Here is a 23,921-nt window from a genome sequence, read left to right as displayed (position 1 = left end):
CTTCTGGCCAGTTAAAGAAGCGTTACTGGTGTTAAACCTCTACTATTATTATTATTACTAGAACAATGACAGATTTGAGGGAAGATATGAGAAACTATTTAGCACGTTCAGATACAGATCATTCCAAAACAAAGACAGATTATATTGACATCATAAAAAATAGCACATTTAAAAGTTGGATATTTCCAGCAAAGTCTAACGTTAGTGAAGAAACTAACGTACTCATTGAAGATTCAGAATCAAGTGACATAAACAGATTGTTTACACAATCTGAGAAGGATTCATGTTTTCCTAGTTTGGTGAGAAGTTTGAAGTTTATTAATATTGGAAAAAGTGTTCAGTAAGATTAGTTTTTGCTAACTTATAAGAGAAAATAATGCTACCTTATACTAGACCTAAAATAAAATGATAACCAAGGTTACTTAAAGTTAATACAAACATTATGATTTAATTCTAACTCGGTAAATGGTATTGAGCAGCCCTACTACTACTAGGAGTGGGAGTGCCAAACTGTTAGTAACATTGAACTTGATAAACTGCACACAATACTACAGTATAGATGTGACTAGTAAGGATTTTGAATTTGCAGGTGCAAAGCAAAATAAGTAATACTAATAATCTGCTAAGTTGGCATTATGCAACTTCAAAGTTATTCCTACAACAGTACTACTACAAGAACGTATCTAACAGTGACAGTGATACACTCAGATAGGGCTTTTTGTCATCTTTTGTAATCCTGGTATAACTTGCATGTATTTAACATTTTCCCAACTACCAGAATATTAAGGTGCTTTTCAAATGTTTAATCTAAAATATGATATTTCTTCTGGTTTTTAATAATGCCCTTTGTCATTGGAAGTGCATGATGTAATTTTTAAGTTTTAGGGGAACAGCATTGTAGTTTTTGACCTAGTCATCAGAGATCAAATATGCAGTTCTAAAGTATAATAACCAATTGAAAAGTATTTTGTTTAATAAGCTTTATATATGTATCATGCTTAAATATTAACATCTATTTTTATAATAAAATCTCTACAGGGTAAATTACAAAAATAAAATTGTGCATTTAGATAGCATTTGCATGTTATTGAAGTGGCAATAGTGATAATATAAAACAAAATTCACAGTGACCAATTAACTAAAATATTGAAACCAAATTAAGTCAAACAGTTAAAAGACATCTGATAAACTATTCAACAGATTTATAACTTAAGCTAAAAATTTTGTTGAAGTCAGCATTTGGGTTTTCAAAGGTGAAACCTACTTTTGTTATACAAATTTGTATTTTCAACCTTTTCATTCTAGTACTTATACAAACCATATGTATAGTAGGAAGCCTATCCAAACCACTAACAATTTCGAACACTCGAATAAAATTACTTATATTACTGCATACTTCAAATAATGTAATTCCAGAACTATAGGTCTTTCAAGTTTCAGTGCTACAATAGCGTGCAGTCTACACAGATACTATCATCATCACCATTTTAGCTTTCGTTTATTTGCAATTGGTTCCATTTATTATATAAATAATGCTTTTAAACTAATAAAGTACAAAATACCATTACATAACATTTTTGGGGCAAATATAATCGGAATGAAATAAATTACAACAATCAAACATAGCACAGTTATAACCTAAATTTAAGGTACTCTTTTGGAACACAAAACTTATTAAATTATTATTATTTGCTGAACAAAAACATAGAAAGATTTAAATTATTTAGCAAGAAATTATGTTTTAGTGAATCATTAAAATGGTGATGATGATATGATCTTTGTAGACTGCACACTATAGTAACACCGACCTTTCTCAGCATAAGAACTAAGATGAGGAGTTATCTTTTTGGGACTTGAATCCTATTAGCTTAGTTAAAACTAGTGTGAGCCAAGATACTAGCTGTGTTTTAACATTCTGATTTATTATGAAAACTTAAACTTGTTAAACCTAGTTAATATCCAAATTACCAGTATATTAATATATTTCCTTTGGTAAAGGAACCAAAACTACATTATACCTTTTAAATGAAACCTAATAAGCTTTAAAATAATAAATAACACACAATGTTAAAATAGGTAACACTGTAAAAACATCAGCATTTTACATTTACATTCACAGAAATTTGAAGATACATACTAAACAAGATGACTTAAACATTTAATTATTATTAATGAAATGTATCCAGAAATTTGCTAATTCACTGATAAAAGTATTACTTGAAAACCCAGTTATGAAAAAATTAAAAACAAATCTTTAATTTTGCTATGTATTCCAGATCTATCTAATAATTATTTAAAATGTTTAGAAAACAATAAATAAAATTTTATCTTATATTTAAGCCAATTAATAAGATAAAGAAAATTTTAGGTAATACTAAAGATAACATAGAGTTAGTAAAAAAAAACAGGAATCTATAAAATTTAATGTAAATGCAGAAAAATTTATATTGGCCAGACTAAACATAATTTAAAATATCATTTAATGGACCATAAAGGATACATAAGAAATAAAAAAATTGAAAATTCATCCATAGCAAAACATGTACTTGAAACACAACATATGGTATTGTGGGGAAAAAAAACCAACTAATTATAGCCAGTAGCCCCCAGTGGCACAGTAGTACATCTACAGACTAGATGCTAGAAATCGGGTGTCAATACCCGTGGTGGGCAGAGCACAGATAGCCTATTGTATAGCTTTGTGCTTAACTACAAACAAACAATATAGCCAATAATATTTGTGAACCCTTGGAAATAATTAAATATAAAAAAGATCATGCATTATTAAATAGAGATAAAGGTCTGGTGAATATTTATGAAAAAATGTAGGGGTGACCTTCTCTAAAAGTTCATGCTAGAATTGTAAACCTGTACATAGGTCACATGTCCTATTTATCAAAAAAAGAAGTATAAAGACACAATTGTGCTTTGCAACTCACTCCTGAAGATGACTTAGCAACGTTGAAACATGTAGAGTCAACTTTTTAGTGGTCATAGAATGGCTTTAATCAAAATGTTTTTAATTGTGTATCTGTTTTAACATTGTGTGTTATTTATTATTTTAACATTATACACAGGTGCCAAGAAATAATACTCCTAACAAAAGTATTGTATTTGATGTGCAGTTCAAAATTCCTATAATTCCTCTTTTTCAACACAGCTGAACAGTGTAGGACTTTATAGTTTATTTTAACAGTCACACCTAAATGTTTCTATTTGTTCACATCACCGATGTGTCTTTCACTCAGAAAGGAAAATTTACCACATTACCTTACCCCAAACACATAACTTTAAATTCTCAAGATTAAAACTGATTCTTTTCATATTTTGGTTCAGTTGTCAATACTGATATGGTGTTTTGTTTTTCAATAAAAAGAACATTTTCATTGAAAAATATTGCTAATCAAGAAGCTAACAAGTTGGTGACATGAATAATGAAAGCAAAAGTCCTTGAGACACTTGACTAGTCATATTCTTCTAATTAGAAGAATCTACATTTATTACCATTGTGCATTTTCTATTAAACCATTTTCTTTCTCCTTCACAACTTTTCCATAAACAACCAATTTATTTGTTATCTCAAAGTACATTAACTGTTTGAACAGAACAGTACCCATACAGTGCCCTCATTCAAAAAAGCAGCAACTGTAATGAGAAACTAACTAGTTGATAAACCAAGAAAAAAGTTTTTCCAAAACCAAGCTTAGAATTGTTATGTAGTAATGTAAAATTCCAAAGTTTTTTCTAAATGACTTCTCACAATATATTCTAATAACTAACAGCAAAAATTACACAAGTAGGCCTATTGTTTTCCACAACTTTTTTTTAGCAAGGATCGTATTGATAATATTTCAACTATCGGGAATTTTCTCAATTTCAAGAAATTTCTGAAACATAACACTCAAAACCCCCATTAAGTCTTTGCTATGCTTCTTTGAAGTTTTAAAATGCATCTTGTTTAGACCAGGAGAATTATAAAGTATAGATTATCAAGGGGCCTTTTGTCCTATCCAGGATGTGTCAACTTTCAGCCTCACTTAACAAATGGAAAAGTAACCATTAAATCTAGTCTTGATCCCCAAAATATTCACCCTTCTTTTCTTAAACTCCTGTAAAGTTGCATTATCTACTACTATATATGGCAGTTTGTTCTACAGATTTACTACTTCATTGGAGAAATAAAACTTGGCTGGAGTTGTACATGACTTTCAATCTAGATGTTGAATTTATGAGTCTTGCTCTACTGCCTTTAAAATCTAACACATATTTTTATGCTTCAAACTTGTAAACTTACTTAGTAATTTTGAAAACTTTAATATGATTAAAGGTACTTCTCCTAGGTACTTCTCCCTTGGTACTTCTCTTTTCAAAATAGAAGAAGAATCTCAACCCAGAAGACAATTCATCCATTCTCAGAATTATCCTATTAGCCCTCCTCTGAACATTCTCCCAACACACAGTTTTTCCTAAGGTAAAAGAACCTAGACTGTCCATAGTACTTCAAATGAGGTCTACATAGTGACTTGTACAATGAAACCATGACCTCCTCAGACTTATAAGTTGTAACCAACATTCCTTTTTCGACAACTCAGAATTCTTTTAACTTTATTTTGCAACAGAACACTGGCTCAAAGGCTTAAGAGTTGTATCAAATAATACCCCAAAATTCTTTTACTTATCCACATAATTAAAGAGTATTCCTACCCAAATTATATGTGTAAGTTATCATATAATAACCTATACACATAACTTTACCAGGACCATCATAGCTTGACTGCCATTCTAGGTAGAAATTAAGGCTGTGCTCCTACTCACACTGGATTCCCTGCATACTTGGTGCTCCTGAGAATTTTGTGCCTTAACAGCCATCCTGAAACTTACCATAATTAAATGCTATCCAACATGTGCTTATTCATGATATACAAATATCAGAGACCATTTAGTCCTTTAACACTGTCCCTGCACACACACACAAGAAAAAGAAAAGTAAGAATTACACCCACACTATATTTTTCAGAAAAACATATTTGACTTTTAAATTCACATAAGGTATCAGTCTTCTCTAGTGCTAACAACAACTTATTCCATAAACTAACCAAACTGTTAGGAAACCAAAACTGTCTTAACAGGAGCATAGTCTTTTTTTTCAAGTCTTAATCTTCAGAATTTAGTACAAAAACATCAGAAGCTTTTGTTCTTCTAATCCTCATGGATAATCTATAGACTTTCAATGAAGATGACAAAGAACTTCAGGTAAATGTTTATTTATTCTACTTGAAGTTTTGGCTTATGAAGGGTCTATGAATGTCACAGATTTTAAATGATAGTAACCAAAAAGAATATATAGTAGTTTTATATTCTTTTTGGTTACTATAATTTAAAAATTTCATAGACTCTTGAAAAAGGCATAAGCCAAAACATCGGGTAGAACAATTAAACATTTATCCAAAGTTATTTGTCACTTTCATTGAAAATGGTTTCCATCCTCCAGTCAGTACTGAAAGGGGGGAGTGCAGTTTGTGAAGCTTGCTCAGGGCACAAAAATGACTGGCGATGAGTCTGCCCCTTATGTACTTTTCAGTATGTTGTAAAAATATCACCTTTTTTCTTCATCAATGGCCAGTGATTCAACTCTGTAGGATACTTTTATCTGCTACTGGTTTGGACTTTCTTCTTATTTTGGTCGTTTTGCATAATCCACTTGTGTAAACTCCTCCTGTTTTCTCAATAACAGAAAAAACATATGAAGTATCTCCAATATAGAAGATTCTAGAAATGTTATGCAAAGAGTAAAATGAACATGGATACTAATAAAATGAAAAAACAACAACAAATAAGTGTGTATAAAGTAAACAGTCTTTATTCATACAGCAAATAAAGTACTGCTGAGGCTTTACCTGTACTGATTGGCTTCAATATTCATTGTATAGACTTCTGAGTACTAGAGAAAAAAAAAAAGGATTTCTTACATATATACAGGAGAGGGAAAGTTCAGAAAGTATGCTTATACCTCACTGTTACATATACATCAGATCAAGATCCAAGCATGATATCCGACAGTCCTGTGTTACCTATGTTAATGATCACTCTCATTTTACGTATTCAAGGGACTTAAAACCACAGTATCAAGACACCTGTAATTTCACTGTATGATTGGCTGTTAATATTTCTTCTGAGTATATGAAAGATATCTTGGTCAGAACCCTCAGTTGGAGAGCTCTTTGTACTCTTATTCCATAAACTATGATTTTTATTTTTAAAGCCAAACTGAGTTTTCAACTATATGATTTGTGCAGGTAATGGATAATTTCAACCTATATTTGCAATATTTTTTTAAATAATTTTTCAGAAAAAAAACATGTTTGCTTTACAGAATCAGTATTTTAATTGGTAGTTTTTTAATCAAAATATTTAACAAAGTGTATTTTCTTTATAAATGAGTTGCCCTTGAATATTGTTAAATGTTTAGATTTTTTACCAAAAGTAATGTTTATTTCTAAAATGTGGAAGTTAATTTGAACTTTGAAAATAGTTTTTTTCTACCAGGCACTTTAAGGCCAAATGCAGGTTTTCTTTTTAATGAGACCATGCCAGATAATTTTATTAAAATAGTTCTGCATTGTTAATTATACTTGTGAATTGTATGTAACGGTCTCAAAATCAGGCTGGATTTGGTATTGCACTTGTACATATATTTCATGATTTACAGTACGTGTGAAGATATATAAGACCAAACAGTATATATAAAATATCAAAACTTGTTTTTAAACTCCTTCACTGTAACCTTTTGAATGAAGTGTATAGTAAAATGTTTATATTCATTTATAATTTTGTAGAGTAAAGGACAGCGAATAGTTGGATTTGTGGGATGTATTTTAATTGGCTTTTTTTGTTTCACATTGGTAAGTAAACTTTAATCACCATTTGGTTGCACTGTTATCAGCATTACCACAATCTTATATAAATTATCATTAGCAAATTTTAGATTCTATTGAAGCTTTAAACAAGTCAAGTGTTTAATAAGAATTAACTGTATGTGAGAAAAGACCATTTGGTCACCAATGTAGCATTTAACCATTTCTTCTGAGTCTTTGAAAAAGCTAAATGAGACCCAAATGACAATTGTTTATTGTATTTTTCATTAATTTGGATGTTATTAAAGACTTATGGGTTTTTGTGGAGAATGAATATGGATTAACAGCTATTCATCAGTATTACAAGTGATGTGGGTAGTATTTGTGTCTGATTCTGATTGAAAATGTTTGTGAAAGATGAATAACTAGACAGAACAGTAAATATATATGCAGCTTCTTTAAATAATGTGTATATATTACTGTAAAAAGTATTTTTTTTACACAATCATCTACAGTTTTGTGTACATTTAAGAAACTTTTGTAGTTTTATATTAAATATTTTGTTATTAATGTTTTTATGAGAAAATTATTATCAGGAATAATGAATTATTGATTGAATATTCCATTGCTAATTTTGTATATTTTCATCAGAAAAAATTCAAGGAGGAAGGAATTATTTTTCATAATTCAGTAGAATTATATTCATTGACCATTTTAATAGTTTAACGAATGGTGTATATGCAAAAAAAAGTGTTTTGGAAGAAATGAACTCTGAACCTAACTGTAAAATATTCAGATTCTAAAGTGCATGATAGTTTAATTTTTTTTAATCAGATAGTTTAGAATTATCACAAAGATTTCCTGTTTCACATCATTCTTTGATCCATTGATATATATATATGTGTGCATGTGTGTGAGAGAGTGAGTGAGTTAAATTGTACTTTAAAATTTATATTTTAACTGTATGTATCTTGCTAAACCTAATTTTGTGTCATATAGGCTGGATTTTATGTTCCATTTCTGTTGTTGAAATCAAGAAAATTTGCTCTCTTGTATAGTCTTGGAAGCTTATTTATTATCTGCAGGTATGTATAGATTTCTATCTGATTGCTGTTAATGTTTGTATTTATGTAGGTTGTAAGTGTGGTTCAACTTCATTTTTAATATTGATATTGGAATGAAATAGATAGAATTGGTTACCAGTATTTTCAGTATATTTTGTATTTATCCCACTTAAGTAGTAATATTTTTTCTTTTGTACATGAGGGTGTATATAAATACATTTACATTAGATATTAATAATGAGAAACTATTATACACCTTCACATCTTTTTAGACACATAAACAACTAACAGCTGTCTTACCTTAGGTATTTTATTTAGGTAGATATGAAAAAACTTTGTTCCTCATTTTGGGACTGTTGTTGTACCATAAGTGATAATTAAATCCCACTGTACATCAGACAAGAGTAGCCCAAGAGTTGATGCTGTGCTGTTGCTTAGCTGCCTTCCTATTGTCTATTGGTTAAAATTAGGAACATTTATTTGCTGATAGTCCTTGTGTAGCTTTGCAGAAATATTTCTGAAAAGTAAATCAGGGGCATAACATATATACTTTATACATACTTTAAGGTGTTTAATCACTAAACTAAAATTGTTTTAAAATTTATAAATATGATATATATATATATATGTGTGTGTATTAATGAAGATTTGAAGTTTTGGATAAAATAACTTCTTTAAATATGCTTCTTGAAATATTTGTGTAGCTTTTTACATTTTTCTGTAAAAAGATTTCACATACATGAAATAGTTGATTTTTTTATCTTTATGTTTTTATATTAGTCTGATTGTGTACTTAGTTTGCTTATTTAAAGTTATAAATATTTATATATATTCTGGATATGTCTTAGCTTTTCATTACTATGGGGTCCAGTTACTCATGCCAAGCATCTGTGTTCCAGGGAAAGATTGCCATTTACAAGTATTTATTTTGGTACTATGTTTGCCACCCTTTACTTTGCCTTATGGGTGAGTTTATATTAATATTTTTTGCACTTAAGTATATATATATATATATATATTATAGTTTTTTAAAGAAAACAGTTATATTGTATTTAATATCTAAAGGGAAGACAGCATACTTATAAATTTAATTAGAAGGTGGGTATCAAAAATACATTTTCAGTGTAGGAAAATGTTAACTTATTGAATGTTCAAAGAAGTTTGGAAAGGATTTTTTGTGCATAATTTGTTTCTTTTGATTTAATTGCATGTTTGAAGTATTAATTGAAATTGAGTTGATGAAATAAACTATTGCTTGTACTTTTAAATTCAGTAAATAGCATTATTTTTTCATGAGATATATTCTGATTAAATTAAACAATTTAATTCTGAGTGGCTCAATGATAAATCTGAAGACTTACAATGCTAAAAACTCTGCTTTGTGCTTAACAACAAACAAACAAAAATTAAATAATTTAAAGGAAAGTTGGAAAACATGTTTTCTCTAAATCTAGAAGTTTCTACTGTTACTTATGTTCAATACACACTAAATAATACATCCTTCTGTTTAGCTAGATTATTTTCATTTAAATGATTCTATTGTTTATAATTTCTTCTACTTTGTACTCAAAAATTTATTATGTATTTTTTCAAAATGTGTTAAGTGTGAAAAGTTTTTTCAAACTGATAACTTGAGACTTTAGATAAACATCATTATTGGAATTTCTTTTTAAATCTAATTCCTGTTACATATAGCAGTCCGTTACATTGTTGTATACTTGTATACAATTGAAATTGTATTGAAATCCAAATAGTTTTTGGATTTCTCCAAGCCCTTTCCCTTGGTTGTGGTATTACTAGATAGTAGATCGGGACAGTGGGAATCTCGTTAATTCATTCATGCGCATCACTAATTAGATGACGAGTCATTTGGCTACCTTAAGAGAGTCATAGTTTCTTTTTAATTCTAATTCCTGTTACATATAGCAGTCAGTTACATTGTTGTATACTTGTAATTGTAAAGAAAGAAGCAAAAGATTATTAATTAATTTAGTGGTTCTTTAAACAGTTTTTAAAATTCAAAGTTAAAAGTTGTTTTTCATCATTGGACACTTTAATCTTTTAAAGCTTGTATAGGCCTGTGTAATGTTGCAAGTCTGACTTTTTTATTTTTTGTAAGATTTGACTGTGAGATTAGGATTTTATAAGAGTATTTATGTCAGTGATTTTATGTATTTTTATCTTTATATTTATGATTTTGTAAGAATTTTCAGGATTTGTTACTTTTTTGATTAATTTGGACTAACATGAATTAAACAATTCCTAATTACGATGAGCTGAAAACTGTAGTTTCATTAATCATCTGTTCTTATTAGCATTTCTTCATTTATGTGTGAAGGAATTGATATCTTCATTCTGTTAAACCTTAATTTCATAGAAAAAATAAATAAAAAATAGTATGTTTATTTAACAGGCTCCTTGTCAAGACTGTAAAAGAAACTGTTATGGAGGTAGCTAAGGAATGTGTATTAAGAACAAAATAAACCAGTTGTTGAAAAATTGTCATCTGTAAGAATCTTATGCTCTTGTACAGTTTAATTTTTTTAATATCTGGAGTTTTTTGAAGAATAATCTGCATATAGGCAAATAAATCACTAAGTTTACCTTTTTTAATTGAAAACAATTTGTTAATTCTAAATAACAATTGCTGATCAATCTACTAACAGAAACATTATAATGCATAGAAATTATAGAAACCAATAAAACCTATTTGATTTATAAATTATGCCTAACCTGGTAGGCATTTATATACGTCTGGGGGCTTATAATGCTAAAAATTGTGTTTCGATACCTGTGGCATAGCTTTATTTTCTGTCACTATCTTATAGGCAGAATTTGATAAGTAAGTTTATTAAAACGTAACTCTACTTAAGAGCCTTTCAGTGTTATTTCACTTTTATCATGCACAGAAGTAGCTGCTACATATAATGTTTTGGTGATGTATGTGATTTTCTTTAATACAAGAGCTTTTGTTTAAATTATGGACATTATACAAATCAATAGATTCAACTTTCCATATGAGTGACATTTAGTGTGTGATTACTATTCAAACATTGTCAAATGGTTTCCGTTAATAGAATTAAAAAACTGACACTGTTTGAATACCACCTGATGAACTTTCAAATGTTTGGAACTATTTTGGAATTTCTGGTTAGCAAATGAACGTTTGAACCACCAGACAAAGCCCTATACATTAGTACATGTTAACCATTTCAAAACAGTAGACAAGCAATATGCATCTTTATGTTTATTTTTTTTGTCAAGCCCATTCAAGGTATATTACAGTGATAAACTACAGTAAATTAAGCACAATGAACAAAGGAGGTAAAAAAAATTTAACTTAAAGAACAGGAGAGTTACGTTAGCGGCTGCATTGCTTCAATGAAATGCACTGAATGCCTAGTGTACAGAATGGAAGAGAAGTGTTATGGTAGATTAAGTATGAAATATAAAATAAATACTAATACTAATAATTTAAGTGTTTAAGTAATCAATAATTTTATATTAAAAATACCTGCTTGGAATAGTGACTGTTAATTAAAGATTTGTTTTGCTCAGGTCAGCTGCAATTATTTCAATTGACCACAATAAAATGCTTTTGCAATGCAAGCTTTCTGTGTATTTTTATATGACTATTGCACATTGTATCAAATATGTTTACATATACAACATGCATTTTTTAAAATTTAAATTATAGAATATTGTTACTGTTTTATATACTATTTACATGGAGTTTTTGGTGAAATAAAAGGGGTTTCAATCAAATATAAACTAGTAGTTATGGTAATGTAATCAGTAAATTGTGCAAATTAGTACTACTGAAGGTTCAAACCTTCATTGGGTAAAGTGTTCTGAACATTTGAAGGTCAACATCTAACCTCATTACAGCCCTACTATAGTAAGCCCTTATCTGAACTGCAGAATCCCTTCAACTCTTAAAGTTTGAGATTTTTTCTCAATTCCAATATTGTGTGGAATTCCCTGCAATGCATTTCCATGTTGTTTTCATTTTTAACAGATGTATTAACTAAAAGATACATTTATAGAGAAAGCCAAAATCTAAGTTAGGACACTTAATTCAGTTTTTTTTTTATTTTTTATGTTTGCTACCTTATATTTTATTCATGTATTTTCATGAGACTTCATAAAAATAAAACTATGTGACATACCAAACCTTGTGTTTACTGGTTGAGATTGTCTTCAGGCTAGAAGCACATTTAATTGTCAAATTGTATTTACTGATTGAGATTGTTTTTGTCACTTTTACTCCAGGCTAGAAATACCAATTCTACTCTAGTTTGTGTTTATTGATCAAGATTTTTTTGTCCCTTTTTTTTTCTTCTTCTTGTTTAAGCTAGAAGCTCATTCCAATAATAGTACGTGTTACTGGATGAGATTATTATTTTATCAAGGCTTGGAGAATCATTTAAAAGTAGTTTATGTTTACTGATTAATATTTTTTCTGCCTTTTTTTTTTCTTACAGGCTAGGAGCACCATCCCAACAGCAGTTTGTGCAATATGCCAAGTTGTATCATTGATCTGGTACCTTTATTTATATTTATTTATTTAGCTTGTGAAGCTCTTTTACAGAATAGCTTTTATGCTATTTCCTAGCAGAATATACATCTTTTGTATTAATCATAACTCTGAACAGTTTAAGGTATATGTATGTATGTTTATATATATATATATGTCTTTTATACCAATGATAATTAGTTATAACTCTGAAAATTGTAAATAAAGTATATGTATATATGTATATTTTTCTATCATTCAGAACTGAACAGTCTAAGAATGTTTGTATGCATACTATATATATTTGATGTGTAAGTTTTTCATGAGTAATAGTTGTTAATAACACTCTAAAACTTGTTTTTTTTTTTCAACAATATATTACCAGCTAGGTTTACAGAGTAAATATGTTAATGTTATGTTAGCCAGGTTTCATTTGTATATTTTTAATTCTCAAGGAAAATATGTGCAGTACATTCATAAATGTATCATTTAGGTGTTAAGAAAAATAATATTAAACCACATGATAGAAGGCTGTTTCAAGTTTTTATTTCCAATAATTTCATTCTACCATTGTTAACAAACCACTCATGCCAGCAATTAAGTTTCATCAAAAAATTTATAAATGTTACTGTCAGAGAAGATTTCTAAATTGTTCAAATAAAAGTGCACAACAATGGTCCCAAAAAAGACCGTCAAGAGAGCTCACTATTATCATTCTCTCAATTTGATAGAAACCCATTTATTACCTCTAAGCAAATCTTCTATTCACTTTTATTATTTTCCACTAGTTTCATAAACATCCAACTTTTCAGTTAATGTGGATTTTTATTAAAAGCTTTCTGAAAGTTAAACATTAACTAGGGTGTCAGTGGTAAAGAAGAAAATGGGATTACCTGTCCAAAGCATAATGATTCATTGAATTAATTTTATCAGACTTTTTATGATATATGTGATCCTCTAATGTTTTCATTCAAATAATTAAAGCCTTATAAAATTAAAACTATTTTGTTGACAAGGTACAAAAACCCTTTTCTAAATTATTTCTGATAAATTTAAATACTTTACTAGTAAAAGAAATGAAACTAATAGACTTAAGCATACCTAACTTCTCCCTCATTCATTCTTTTTCAAAGAGAAGGATTATATTAGCAATCTTCCAATAATCAGAAATTTCTTTAATGTCACAAAAATGAGAAATTTTAATGCTCACCAACGCCTTGCAACTATTTTCTCTTATGAAGTTCACTAAGCTTTTCTAAAGTTTAATTTTCTATTCACCAGATGTAAAACTTAAAGAAGAACCCTTACCACTTTAAATAAACCATTTAGTATATAATTTTCTAGCATTTCAGCTACATTATTTTCCTCCATAATAGTATTTCCTTTTAAATATTGACTCCCATTGTTTAGTTAACATAAGCATTAAAATTCTTTAAGTAAAATTTGAGGCTTTGGGCTAAAAGATCAATATTTTTTCTGGACTTATTTTTCTTTATTTGATAAACTTACTTAACTATTCTTTAATTTATGACTAACATAATTCCCCATTTATTCATGAACACTTTGGCTGCTTTTTTTTTTATCAATGCAAGAAATACATTATTTTTCATTTGGTTTGATTGAACTAGGAAGAATGTGAAAATATTTTTGTCATTTAGATTTGTCACCCACTATTTCCCTTCCATAATTTGTTGTAGTTAGCTCCGAGGGATTTGGAGCCATTGTTCTTATTAACTCTACAGGTTGTTTTAAGAAAAAGATCAAGAGTGATGATTGTATGATTGCTAGTATTTAAGTGTTAGTGTAAATTATGAATTTAACTTAAGATACTAGTACAGTAAATAAATTTAATGTGTTTAGATTAAACATAAGTTTGAATTTTTTTAATAATATCTAGTAATTATAAACAAATGTAATCAAAATTTATGTCCATTGTTTTACTTCATTGTAATGTAATGTTGTATCATTGTTTTTTTTGTCTCTCTTTTAGGTATACAATAAGTTATGTTCCAGGAGGACAAACAGGACTTCATTTCTTCTCTAAAATTTTTACAACTGCTGTCACAAGAAAAGTCAACAAAAACTTGCCAATTTGAAATAATTTATTTATCATTTCCAGTCAATTTTGGATCTTCAATAATGTGTTACAGAATATCTGAAATTTTGTGAAGGCCTATGAAGGAAACTTGTTAATTTTAAAGTATTATGTGGAACATAATTATGGCTTGAACAACTCAATTTGTAATTGTCGTTAACAGCAGATATACTGATAGAAGTGACAAAATATCCTTAATTATTTATTAAACAACTACGTAGCAATTTGAAAAAGGATTCCAGATCCCCACAGATTGAAAAAATTCAACATAAATTACGAACAGCATTTTCAAGCCTGATTGATTATGTGGTAAAGTACTGTTTTTTTATATAAAATTCTTTTTTATTTCTCTATTTCCTCAACTTCCAAATATTATTAAATCTTTTTATCAAACTTTTTTTTTAATTGGGAAAATATTAAATGTAACTTTTGAATCAGGGCTAATATTTTACTTAATTTTGTAATTGTCTAGAAATTGGAAAATACTAAGTATCATTTGAGTGAGTATGATAAAAAAAAATTCAGGAAAAAAATTACTTGTAAATAACTTATTGTTTTGTATGAATTTTTCATACTAGTAGTACTAGTCATACATTATCAGTAAAAGTTGTTTTGTACTTCATTATTCTTAGACTTTGATAACTGTATTTCCAACTATTATTATTTCTGAAGTCAGAATAATGTTATTTGTACCTTCAGGTATTTGCATGTCAAGTAAAGATTTAAGTAATAAACATGTGGTTATTTAATAGTATTAACTAAATAATAGTACTGGGAACTTGTATAACAAAAAGTATCTCTCGTGTTTAAACTCAAACTTTGAGTATCTTTCTTTTTTTTCCAAATTTTGTTAGTTTCTGTCCTCCAATTTATTGAGCTAATACAGACTGAAGATTTTCTATGTTAGTTGGAATGAAGTTATCAAGTAAAATATCATATTTTATGAAGGTTTGTTCATATCTTCCATAAAGATCTCCTAGAGCATTTTTGGTTCTTGATGAAACAGGAGAAATGCTGAAGTGTATTCTTCAGTTTCATGTATTCCACTTTTATGACTCATCAGCAGAATGGAGCAGTCTTTGGTTCTATATCTTCAGTTTTTTGCATTTTTAATGCTTGTTTGGTGCTTTATGCCATAAAGCCCCAAAGCAACCAATCAAACAACCTACATCTTCAGTCAAGTCTTCAGGTACATGTCTAGCTGATTCAGCAATTCCTTGCATAATCATAATAAACTTATTACTGATCTTTAAGGTAATGTTTCTCTAATTGGTTTGGTATAGCATATCTTTTAGCTAATTCTTAAACAGTCTGCCACAATGATGATGTGTTTGTTAAACCTAGTTTCACTGTATAAGTTAACTAAGGACATCAACACTTTTTCTTCCTGTGGTGCTTCAACACTATACTGTTTAATTCTTCATGCTGCTACTTTCCCTTCCTTTTTGCAATAAAGATGGCAAGTTCATCTAGCACCATTCTTCCAGAGATTGGTGACTTCTATCTCAGCAGGTTCTTCTAAATATTATCTCAAAACTCACCCTAATATAGAGGTGTCCATTTGTCAGAAGATTAGAATAATGACAAGATGTTTTAGTTGGAATAATCTATATATGGTACCAAGCACCTATTGTCTCTATAGACTGTTACATTTTCCCAATATATTTAAAGAATGGTGTCATAAAGTGTATAACGAATTCCTCTTAGTTTGTAGATTGTAAATATGAAAATAGTTTGCTTTCTTCACATTTCATTTGCTTTATGATATGCCCAATCTTTTATAATAATATTTAGTTCTTGTCTGTCCTGAATATGCACATGCATCTTACTATCTAAGTGTGCATGTGTGCACACTTCATTTCAACAGATGTAAACAAAAGATGGTTGTAAATATACTTTAAAAGTTTTTACAAAGGTCTAACGTTAGGTTTTAGAATAACATTATAAGTTTATTTATTTATAGTATTAAGTACTAGCAGAGACCTGCAAAATCTTTATTGCAACAGTACTTCTTTAAATACAAGATTTCTAGAATAATACAAACGTAATATAATCATAGAAAACAAAATGTGTAAGTTCCACTTGTATTTAGGCTGTACTTTATAAAACCTTAACTAATGTTAGGCCTAAGTTCAATAAATAGATAAATTAACACTATAACCTGTGTACATTTTTTACTTTAGTTATGACTAAACTTTACTGTACTTAATACTATCAATAATTAAACTTTTAATATTATTCTATGACCTAATGTCAGATTTTTTTGCAAACTTTAAGTTTTAAATTTTGTTGTACAAAATGATTAGTAAAGTATATTTACTTCCGATACAACACATACCTCTTAACACACAATAACTTTCTTAATCCAATCCAATACTAGACAGGTATTTGGACAAAAAATAGTTGAGTTGAGAAACATCTCAAACCATTAGTCATCCAGGGTGCTCGGGAATTATCTTATCTAATTCTCCATCGCCCCGTTCGAGGAACAGATGTCTTTCACATAGTGGGAGAATTTTGAGATATTATGGTGGACTGTTAAATTATATTATGCTGCATGGGTGTTTTGAAGAGAGAGAAAGTCGTGGAAATGGCAAGGTGAAGGCAAGGCAAATCCCGATGACAAGTGAATCCAAGAACTGAAAAGGAGAGAAGTCATTGACAAAGCAGTGACAAACGGCCTTAGCAGGACTTGGACATGGCAGGGATCTACAGATCCAATGCCTTGAAATTAGGTGTAGGGGGGAAATGGGAGTACCTCATGAAAATCTACTTTCACTGGACAGAGCTGAATTTAAGCCCTGAAAATGCTCTAGTGAAAGCATTATGAAGCACTTTGTGTAGAACCTGGACAATGATTATATACTTATGAACAAGTAATTGTTACAGTCAGGGTGAAGTATTATCTCCATGGATAAAGTTATATAAACATAGATACTTTCTCCATGGCATGGAGGATGTGGTGATATTAGTAAAGAGAGATGTGAGTGAGTTGCATTGTGGGCTTTCTTGTAATATTTATTTGCAAGGTTAATTTATTTGGTTTTAATGGAAGGCAGTTCAGCATGTTTTTTTTACATAATAAGCGGGTGTATAAATAGGGGAATGGTAGGCTAACCATGTAACTTAATTTTGTAATTTGTGTAGTGGTGTGAGCTGTTGCTTTTTTATGTTTCATGTTACCATACAGGCATATTCTAATAAAAGTTTTATATATGTAAAATATTGTTGACGTCTTACATCTTTGTATGTATTGGTCGATTTTCTTAATATATGCTACTCTGGTGTAGAGTTTTTTAGAAATTTCTTTGATATGAGAATGCCTGGTGAGATTGTGATTTAATGTGACACCTAAAACTTTTACAGTTTTGGAGGAGGTGATGGAAGAGCTGTAGAGAGAGAATTTTACATTGTTAATCTTTTTGGACTTTTTTCTTAAACTTCTAGGAAAAATAATTGATTGCATCTTAGATTAGTTAAGGAGAATTATCCAACTGTGCACCAGGAAGTAATTTTTTCAGAAATTTTTGTAATTTTACATATCCGAACATCTGGTCTCTGGAAGTACTCCAAGCCGTGATGGTCATCTGCATATTGAGATGCATGTGTAAGGAAACACAGATAAACCACTGACCATCTCATATGATTTATAGAATCAACCTTCAAAGGATGTAATAAATTACAAGCCACAGTAGTTACTTTCCTTATGTTCAAAAAGCTTTCGATACAGTGTGACACAATGGTTTTAAATATAAACTCATTAAAGCAAAAATACTCATCCTCTTAACGAAATACATTGCAAACTTCTTAGAAAATAAAACAGCTAAATTCAAAACCAAAAATGTAGTTTCACATCCTTTCACTTTCAATGCAGTAGTACCACAAGATTCAGTTCTAAGTCCCCTTCTCTACACGATATTTGTTAACAACCCTCCAAAACCTGTCACATCCCTTCAAGCATTTTGGATATTAGATAGTAAATTGTTGGATTCTAAGAACTACAACAGTCTAGTTGTTATTATTCTTTTCTAGTAATTTACCTGTGCAATTAATTAAACTGATTGGTCAAAAATCACCAGGGTTTTTAGAGTTTTTGCCTTTTTTTGGGATTACAGTAATCACAGCTGACTTACAAATTTGTGGTATGTAACCCAAAAAGAGTGAGAGGTTAAGTGTGTTTCTTAGATGTTCTAAGAGTTAGGATGAGGCATGTTTATATGTGATGTTGGAAATTTTATCGTCATCTAGTGCAGTGTTTTTCAATTTATATAGGTGTATTTTTATTTTGGGAGTGGTTATGGGTGTTTGTTATGGATAGGTGATTAGTTGTGATAGCAATATTTACTAGGAAGGTAGTTTAAAAGAACTCTTGATTGCCCTTAATGAAATCGTTGATTTGTTTTGTGTTATGGTTATTATTAAGTTTGTCAGAGTGAGGTGTTACAAATGTGCTAGAAAAGTATTGGGAGAATAAATTGGCTTTCTGTTTGTCTGTTGTGGCAGTCATGTTTCGCAGTTTATTGTACCAAAGGCATATTTTAAGGCATATGCTTTTGAATGTTTTCCAGAATAGGGCAGGTTCAGGTTTGAGTGCATCCAGACTATTATAGAAGTTATTTCAGTTGTACTTTTGCTGTATTTTGATTAGTTTTTCAGTCTAGTTTTTGGCTTGATTACTTAATGGTTTCAAAGCAGGATTTGTGGTTGCTATGAATTCTCTATGGAGTTGGCATCGGGTTAATATTAAATTGTGTATTTCAGGGGTTACAGTCCAAGAGATTAGTGTAGATTTCTGAGTTTTATATGGTATGGTTTTATTAACAGTTTTAGTAATTGCGGAAGTAATATCATTATAGTATTGTTTTAATTCATCTTTGGAGATTACCATAATTTTTAGGTTCTGGTAATTTTTCGTTAAATTTTATTCAGTTTATTTTTCTCCAATTTAGGATGTTGTTGTTGTTGTTGGGTGGGCAGGACCTGTGGCTAGTTTTCATTTGGAAAGACCTAGATCAATTATGCTTTGTGTGCCATTGAAATATATGTGTGTGTTAGGGAATTGCCGTTTATGATTGTCATATTGTGAGTCTGAGTAAGTGCATAATTTTCCTTCTAGCAGTGTTAGTGATGTGACTGTGTTTTATGCCATGAGCTGTAAGGCCAAAAAGGGTATGCAAGATGAGAGAGGGGTGCTCTGTTGATTTTCTGCATTAGAGGCCTTATGCTCCTATACTCACTCCATGATAAATATAAATAAAATAAAAGAGGATTAGAGAGAATAAAGCACATTTGAACATCTTTGTTTATTCTACAATACAGATAAGGAGAAAGAATTCACATTGAAACATCCTTTTATATTGCAGTGCAGATCAGAAGACATAATTATTAGTAAAAAGTAAAAAAAAAAGGTAGATAGGTTTAGTATTTACTTTACAGAAAGAGCTTTCCTGGCCTTTTTTTGTGAAAAATGTTGAATCACAGCATAAAAATTAATTGTTCTGGCAATGTTTGATTCAATACTTAGCCTGGCCAAATCCACAAGACATTCCTGAGACATGGTAGACCTTAAATAATTCTTAATCAGCTTGAGTTTGCTAAATGACCTCTCTGCAGAAGCTACTGTTGCTGGAATTGTTAATAGTATTCTTAAGCTAACACAAACATTTGGAAACAGGTCACCAAGTCTATACTCTGTTAACACGTTCAGCAGATCTAATGGCTTTAACTGTGCATTTCCAAACTTTGCTTTATGTACTTAGGGTAAATGTTGCATTTCTTTTCCAAAATCATCACCAGTTAAGGTCAGCAGGATATTGCTCTGATAAAGATAAAGCTTTTCTCTACACATCACTTTCAGACATAATGAGATATTTCCACAAGAAATCAAATTTTTCAGCCAACTGCTTAACAGCATTGAAGCGGACAGTTAATCCTGCTATAACATTGTCTACCAAAATGTAAAACACACACTTTCTGAAGTAGGCCTCTTCTGGTGTATCATCTGTGTCATTCATTTCCTCCAAGTTAGCATAGGTGTGTTGTCATCATGTGACCTTGCCCTCTTACGCCTAACTCCACCACATCTACGGGAGGGTTCTATTTCTATCTTTAGGTTTGACGCAACCAATTTGGCTTCATTCCACATGCATTTCCAGTTGTTTCGAAGTTTTGTCGTATCTGTGAGGAGAGTTTCTACATTCCTTACTTCAATATCCAGTGTGGCATCTCTGGCTTGGATGACCTTGTTGCAATTATCTATGCCAGCTAATATTTTGTACCACACAGCTGACATTAACACACATGCAAAAGATGTCACATATAATAAAACTCCATGGACTTCATTTCTTATTTTGGCTGTCAAATTCAGTTCTAGGAGGTCTTCCAGTGCTAATTTAATGCCAGGCAAGTGAGCTGCAAAAGGCTTTACACATTCAACACGATCTGACTATCTTGTTTCAGACATACCATGAAGAGAACAACCAATACGGTTTTGTAGTAATTCCCATTGCTTGGGACTGGAACTGAACGAGTGGTACACAGTTTGAATTGTTCAGAAAAAATTTATTGCTTCAGGTGTGTATTCAGCAGCATCATGTCCACATAAGTTGAGTGTGTGACAACCGCAAGGTGAAAAAAATTGCTGTTGAGCATTATTCTTGTATTTTTGCTTGTGCGCCATTGTATTTTCCCACCATATTTGCCGCATTATCATAGGCTTGAGCTCTACAATCACTGAGAGGAATAACATGTTCTTTCAATGTATCAGTTATCAACTGAGCAATTTCTTCTCTTCTTTTGTTGCTACAATCTGCAAACTTGAGAAATCTTTCTTGAATCTCATACTGCATTTCTTTTAAAAGTACATATCTCAAAAGAAATGTTGTTTGTTCAGTATGGGAGGAATCTGACATGGTGTGGCATCTACTATTACTGTAAAGTACTTTGCAGACTGCCTCTCAAGCAAAATGTGTTATTTCACAAGATTCGAGCATTCAGCAATAAATTCATTTTGTAAATCAGGGGTCAGATAATGAACTTGAAGCCGCTCACTCCTTTTCTGTGACTCCTCTACACTTAACACATGTTCCTGAAGGATGGGGTCCCACCTGGAGAGCAGTTCAATGAGTCCTAAGAAGTTTCCATTGTTTGAATCACTAATTCGATGGGATGAACCAGTAAATGCCAGACCATGTTCTCCCAAGAAAAGTACAACATCAACGATGCACTTTAAAATATTGTACCATTTCACAGCTTCAGATTTGATTGACGCTTCTAAGATGGTGTAAACTTCTGTCTCAGGCAGCAGGCTCCTTTCTAGTTCTCGCCAAGCTAGGTAACATTCTTTTTGACTATTGCCTTTTTCATGTTTTGGGATCCTGTAGGAAAGTTTCTGCCATTCCCATTAGCTTCCCAGCCTTCAGCAGATACCAGTGCAGACATAGATGCAGAAGTGCTAGTCTTGACTAGCTTGTGCCAAAATAATTGACATGGAAAGCAATATAATGCTTGCTTCTGTTGACTCCATATAGTTCTCCATTGGTGCTTGGAAATTTCAGTATGCTTTCTGGGAAAACTTGATTGTAGGTGTCTTTTGGGAATGTTTTAGGCAGAGGGATATGACCATTGGTAACATATTTTTCCATTTCCTTTTGAGATGGAAACTCGGTTATGATACATCCAATGTCAAGGCCTACATTATGATTACTCTTCTCGTCTTCCAAATTCACTTCCACATATGTCTGTGTGTCTGTTTCTTTCTGTGTTCCATTTTCATTTTTTGCATCTGTCCCTTCATAAAAATCCTGTGCATGATTACCCAAGTCAACTATTCCTTGTTTGAGGATGAGATTTCCAATAGCTTCTTCTTGCTCCAATTCTATTGGTGAGTTCAATGAAAATTCTTTTGAAGCTGCACTTAATCCAAATCTCATTCTTTCTTTTTTCAGGGCTCCTGATTTGTGAGAATACATTTTGGAGAGATGGTTTATAATTTATACTTTTATATCTGAAAAAGGAAAAAAAACAAAACAATAAGACAAAAAAAATTATATACTAATAATTTACTAGTAGTGGAAGTGGTGGTAGCAGTGGTGGTAGACTAGTAGTAATAGTAGTAGTAGTGTTATAAAAATAATCGTTGTACAGTTGACATATTGGTTATCAGTTATCTAATAAAAAGGGCCAGTAAATTGTGGTCAAGCCAAAATAATCAACCAGACTCTGGGTAAGCATCACTAAGCCAGTGGGCTGCAGTGTACTCGTAAATTGGAAAGGCTGCACACACTATGGCCCCCATATTATCTAAATATCAGGCACGTGCCCAGGGGTATTGCCCCCCATTTTTTCTGACCCCTAAATTTGTTTTTCCCGTTTGCTGGTATGATGTTCTGTATTGTCTTTGATGTTGGCTGATATATTTTCCATAATATTGACAGGTGCGTAAACATGATAGTTTGCGATGGTCAAGCCACCAGCATCTATGCTCTCTCCCGCACCCCAAGGGGACCAGGATGACAATGATCATGAGATGTTGAACGTGATATTGAAACTGTGTATTTTTTCTACATTCCTTAATTCACTCAATGTATAAAATATATAAATCACCTGTATGATATCTGCATATTACTGTATGGAAATAAAGCAAACACACAAAATAACATGAGCTTTACTGACAATTTTCGTAAATGTTGTCGCTGTTGGCATGGTGACTGGTGAGATTCTGCCATAGAGTTAAAAACTGAAAACTGTAAGGGGCCTGGTTTACGTCCTTGATACTGCATTGTTGTCTACAGGGGCAATGAAGTACTAGACACGATATCAACACTGCAAACAACCTCTCAGTAAAATTGAATACAAGAACAATTGACAATTTCTTTTTTACTTTTTAATATTTAACAAACTCTGGAGGAATAACCTTTACATACTCAAACTGTAAAGAAAGAAACGGAATACACCTGATAAGGACTTTTTAACAGTTGTTGCTTTGAATATTCGTTTTCATCCTTTTTTTCTTGTGAACGTCTCTTGCTGAACATCTTAGCTCCATACTGGTTAGTCAAAGAGCGCATCAAGATCGTCATCTGCATCATTTTTACTATTATACATTTTCATGTTAAATAGTGCCAACATGCTATCCGTTGCTTTAAAATCTTTGCAACAGTTACTTCTCATCATAAGGTGTGTTGTGATTCTCAAAATGGCCTCTAACATGTGCAGTCCCATATGATTGTGGACCTTGTTTTTAACAGAGGTGACATGGGAAAATATGCAATCAACAACTGCATTACTCACTGGGGTGGTCAAACAGGATAATGCATAGGTTGCTAGATCTTCATAAACACGTGTGTTGCAAGCATCTTGATACCTCATAATTACTCCCCCAAAACTCAATG

General features: G+C 30.9%; 1 protein-coding gene across 3 annotated transcripts; it reads left to right on the top strand.

Moving 5' to 3' along the window:
* The first annotated feature begins 24 nt into the window (after positions 1–24).
* LOC106478239 (protein transport protein SFT2-like) lies at positions 25–23,888 on the top strand. 3 transcript variants are annotated; one of them, XR_002609855.1, is made up of 7 exons: positions 25–299; positions 6,837–6,902; positions 7,854–7,939; positions 8,767–8,884; positions 12,403–12,461; positions 14,425–14,838; positions 22,965–23,888. XR_002609855.1 is itself a non-coding variant. In XM_013938766.2 (6 exons), the coding sequence occupies exons 1-6, from the start codon at positions 66–68 to the stop codon at positions 14,528–14,530; spliced, it is 669 nt and encodes a 222-aa protein (XP_013794220.1). In that variant the 5' UTR covers positions 25–65; the 3' UTR covers positions 14,531–14,891. The 3 variants fall into 3 exon arrangements, 1 of the variants encoding a protein (XP_013794220.1); XR_002609856.1 differs by lacking the exon at positions 22,965–23,888 and adding an exon at positions 10,332–10,426 and having other exon boundaries at positions 14,425–14,473; XM_013938766.2 differs by lacking the exon at positions 22,965–23,888 and having other exon boundaries at positions 14,425–14,891.
* The last annotated feature ends 33 nt before the right edge of the window (positions 23,889–23,921 follow it).

The sequence above is a fragment of the Limulus polyphemus genome, unplaced genomic scaffold (assembly GCF_000517525.1).
Source record: "Limulus polyphemus unplaced genomic scaffold, Limulus_polyphemus-2.1.2 Scaffold192, whole genome shotgun sequence".
Lineage (NCBI taxonomy): Eukaryota > Metazoa > Arthropoda > Merostomata > Xiphosura > Limulidae > Limulus > Limulus polyphemus.
Note: the sequence above shows the minus strand (reverse complement) of the source record. Positions and strands in the feature narration are given on the sequence as shown.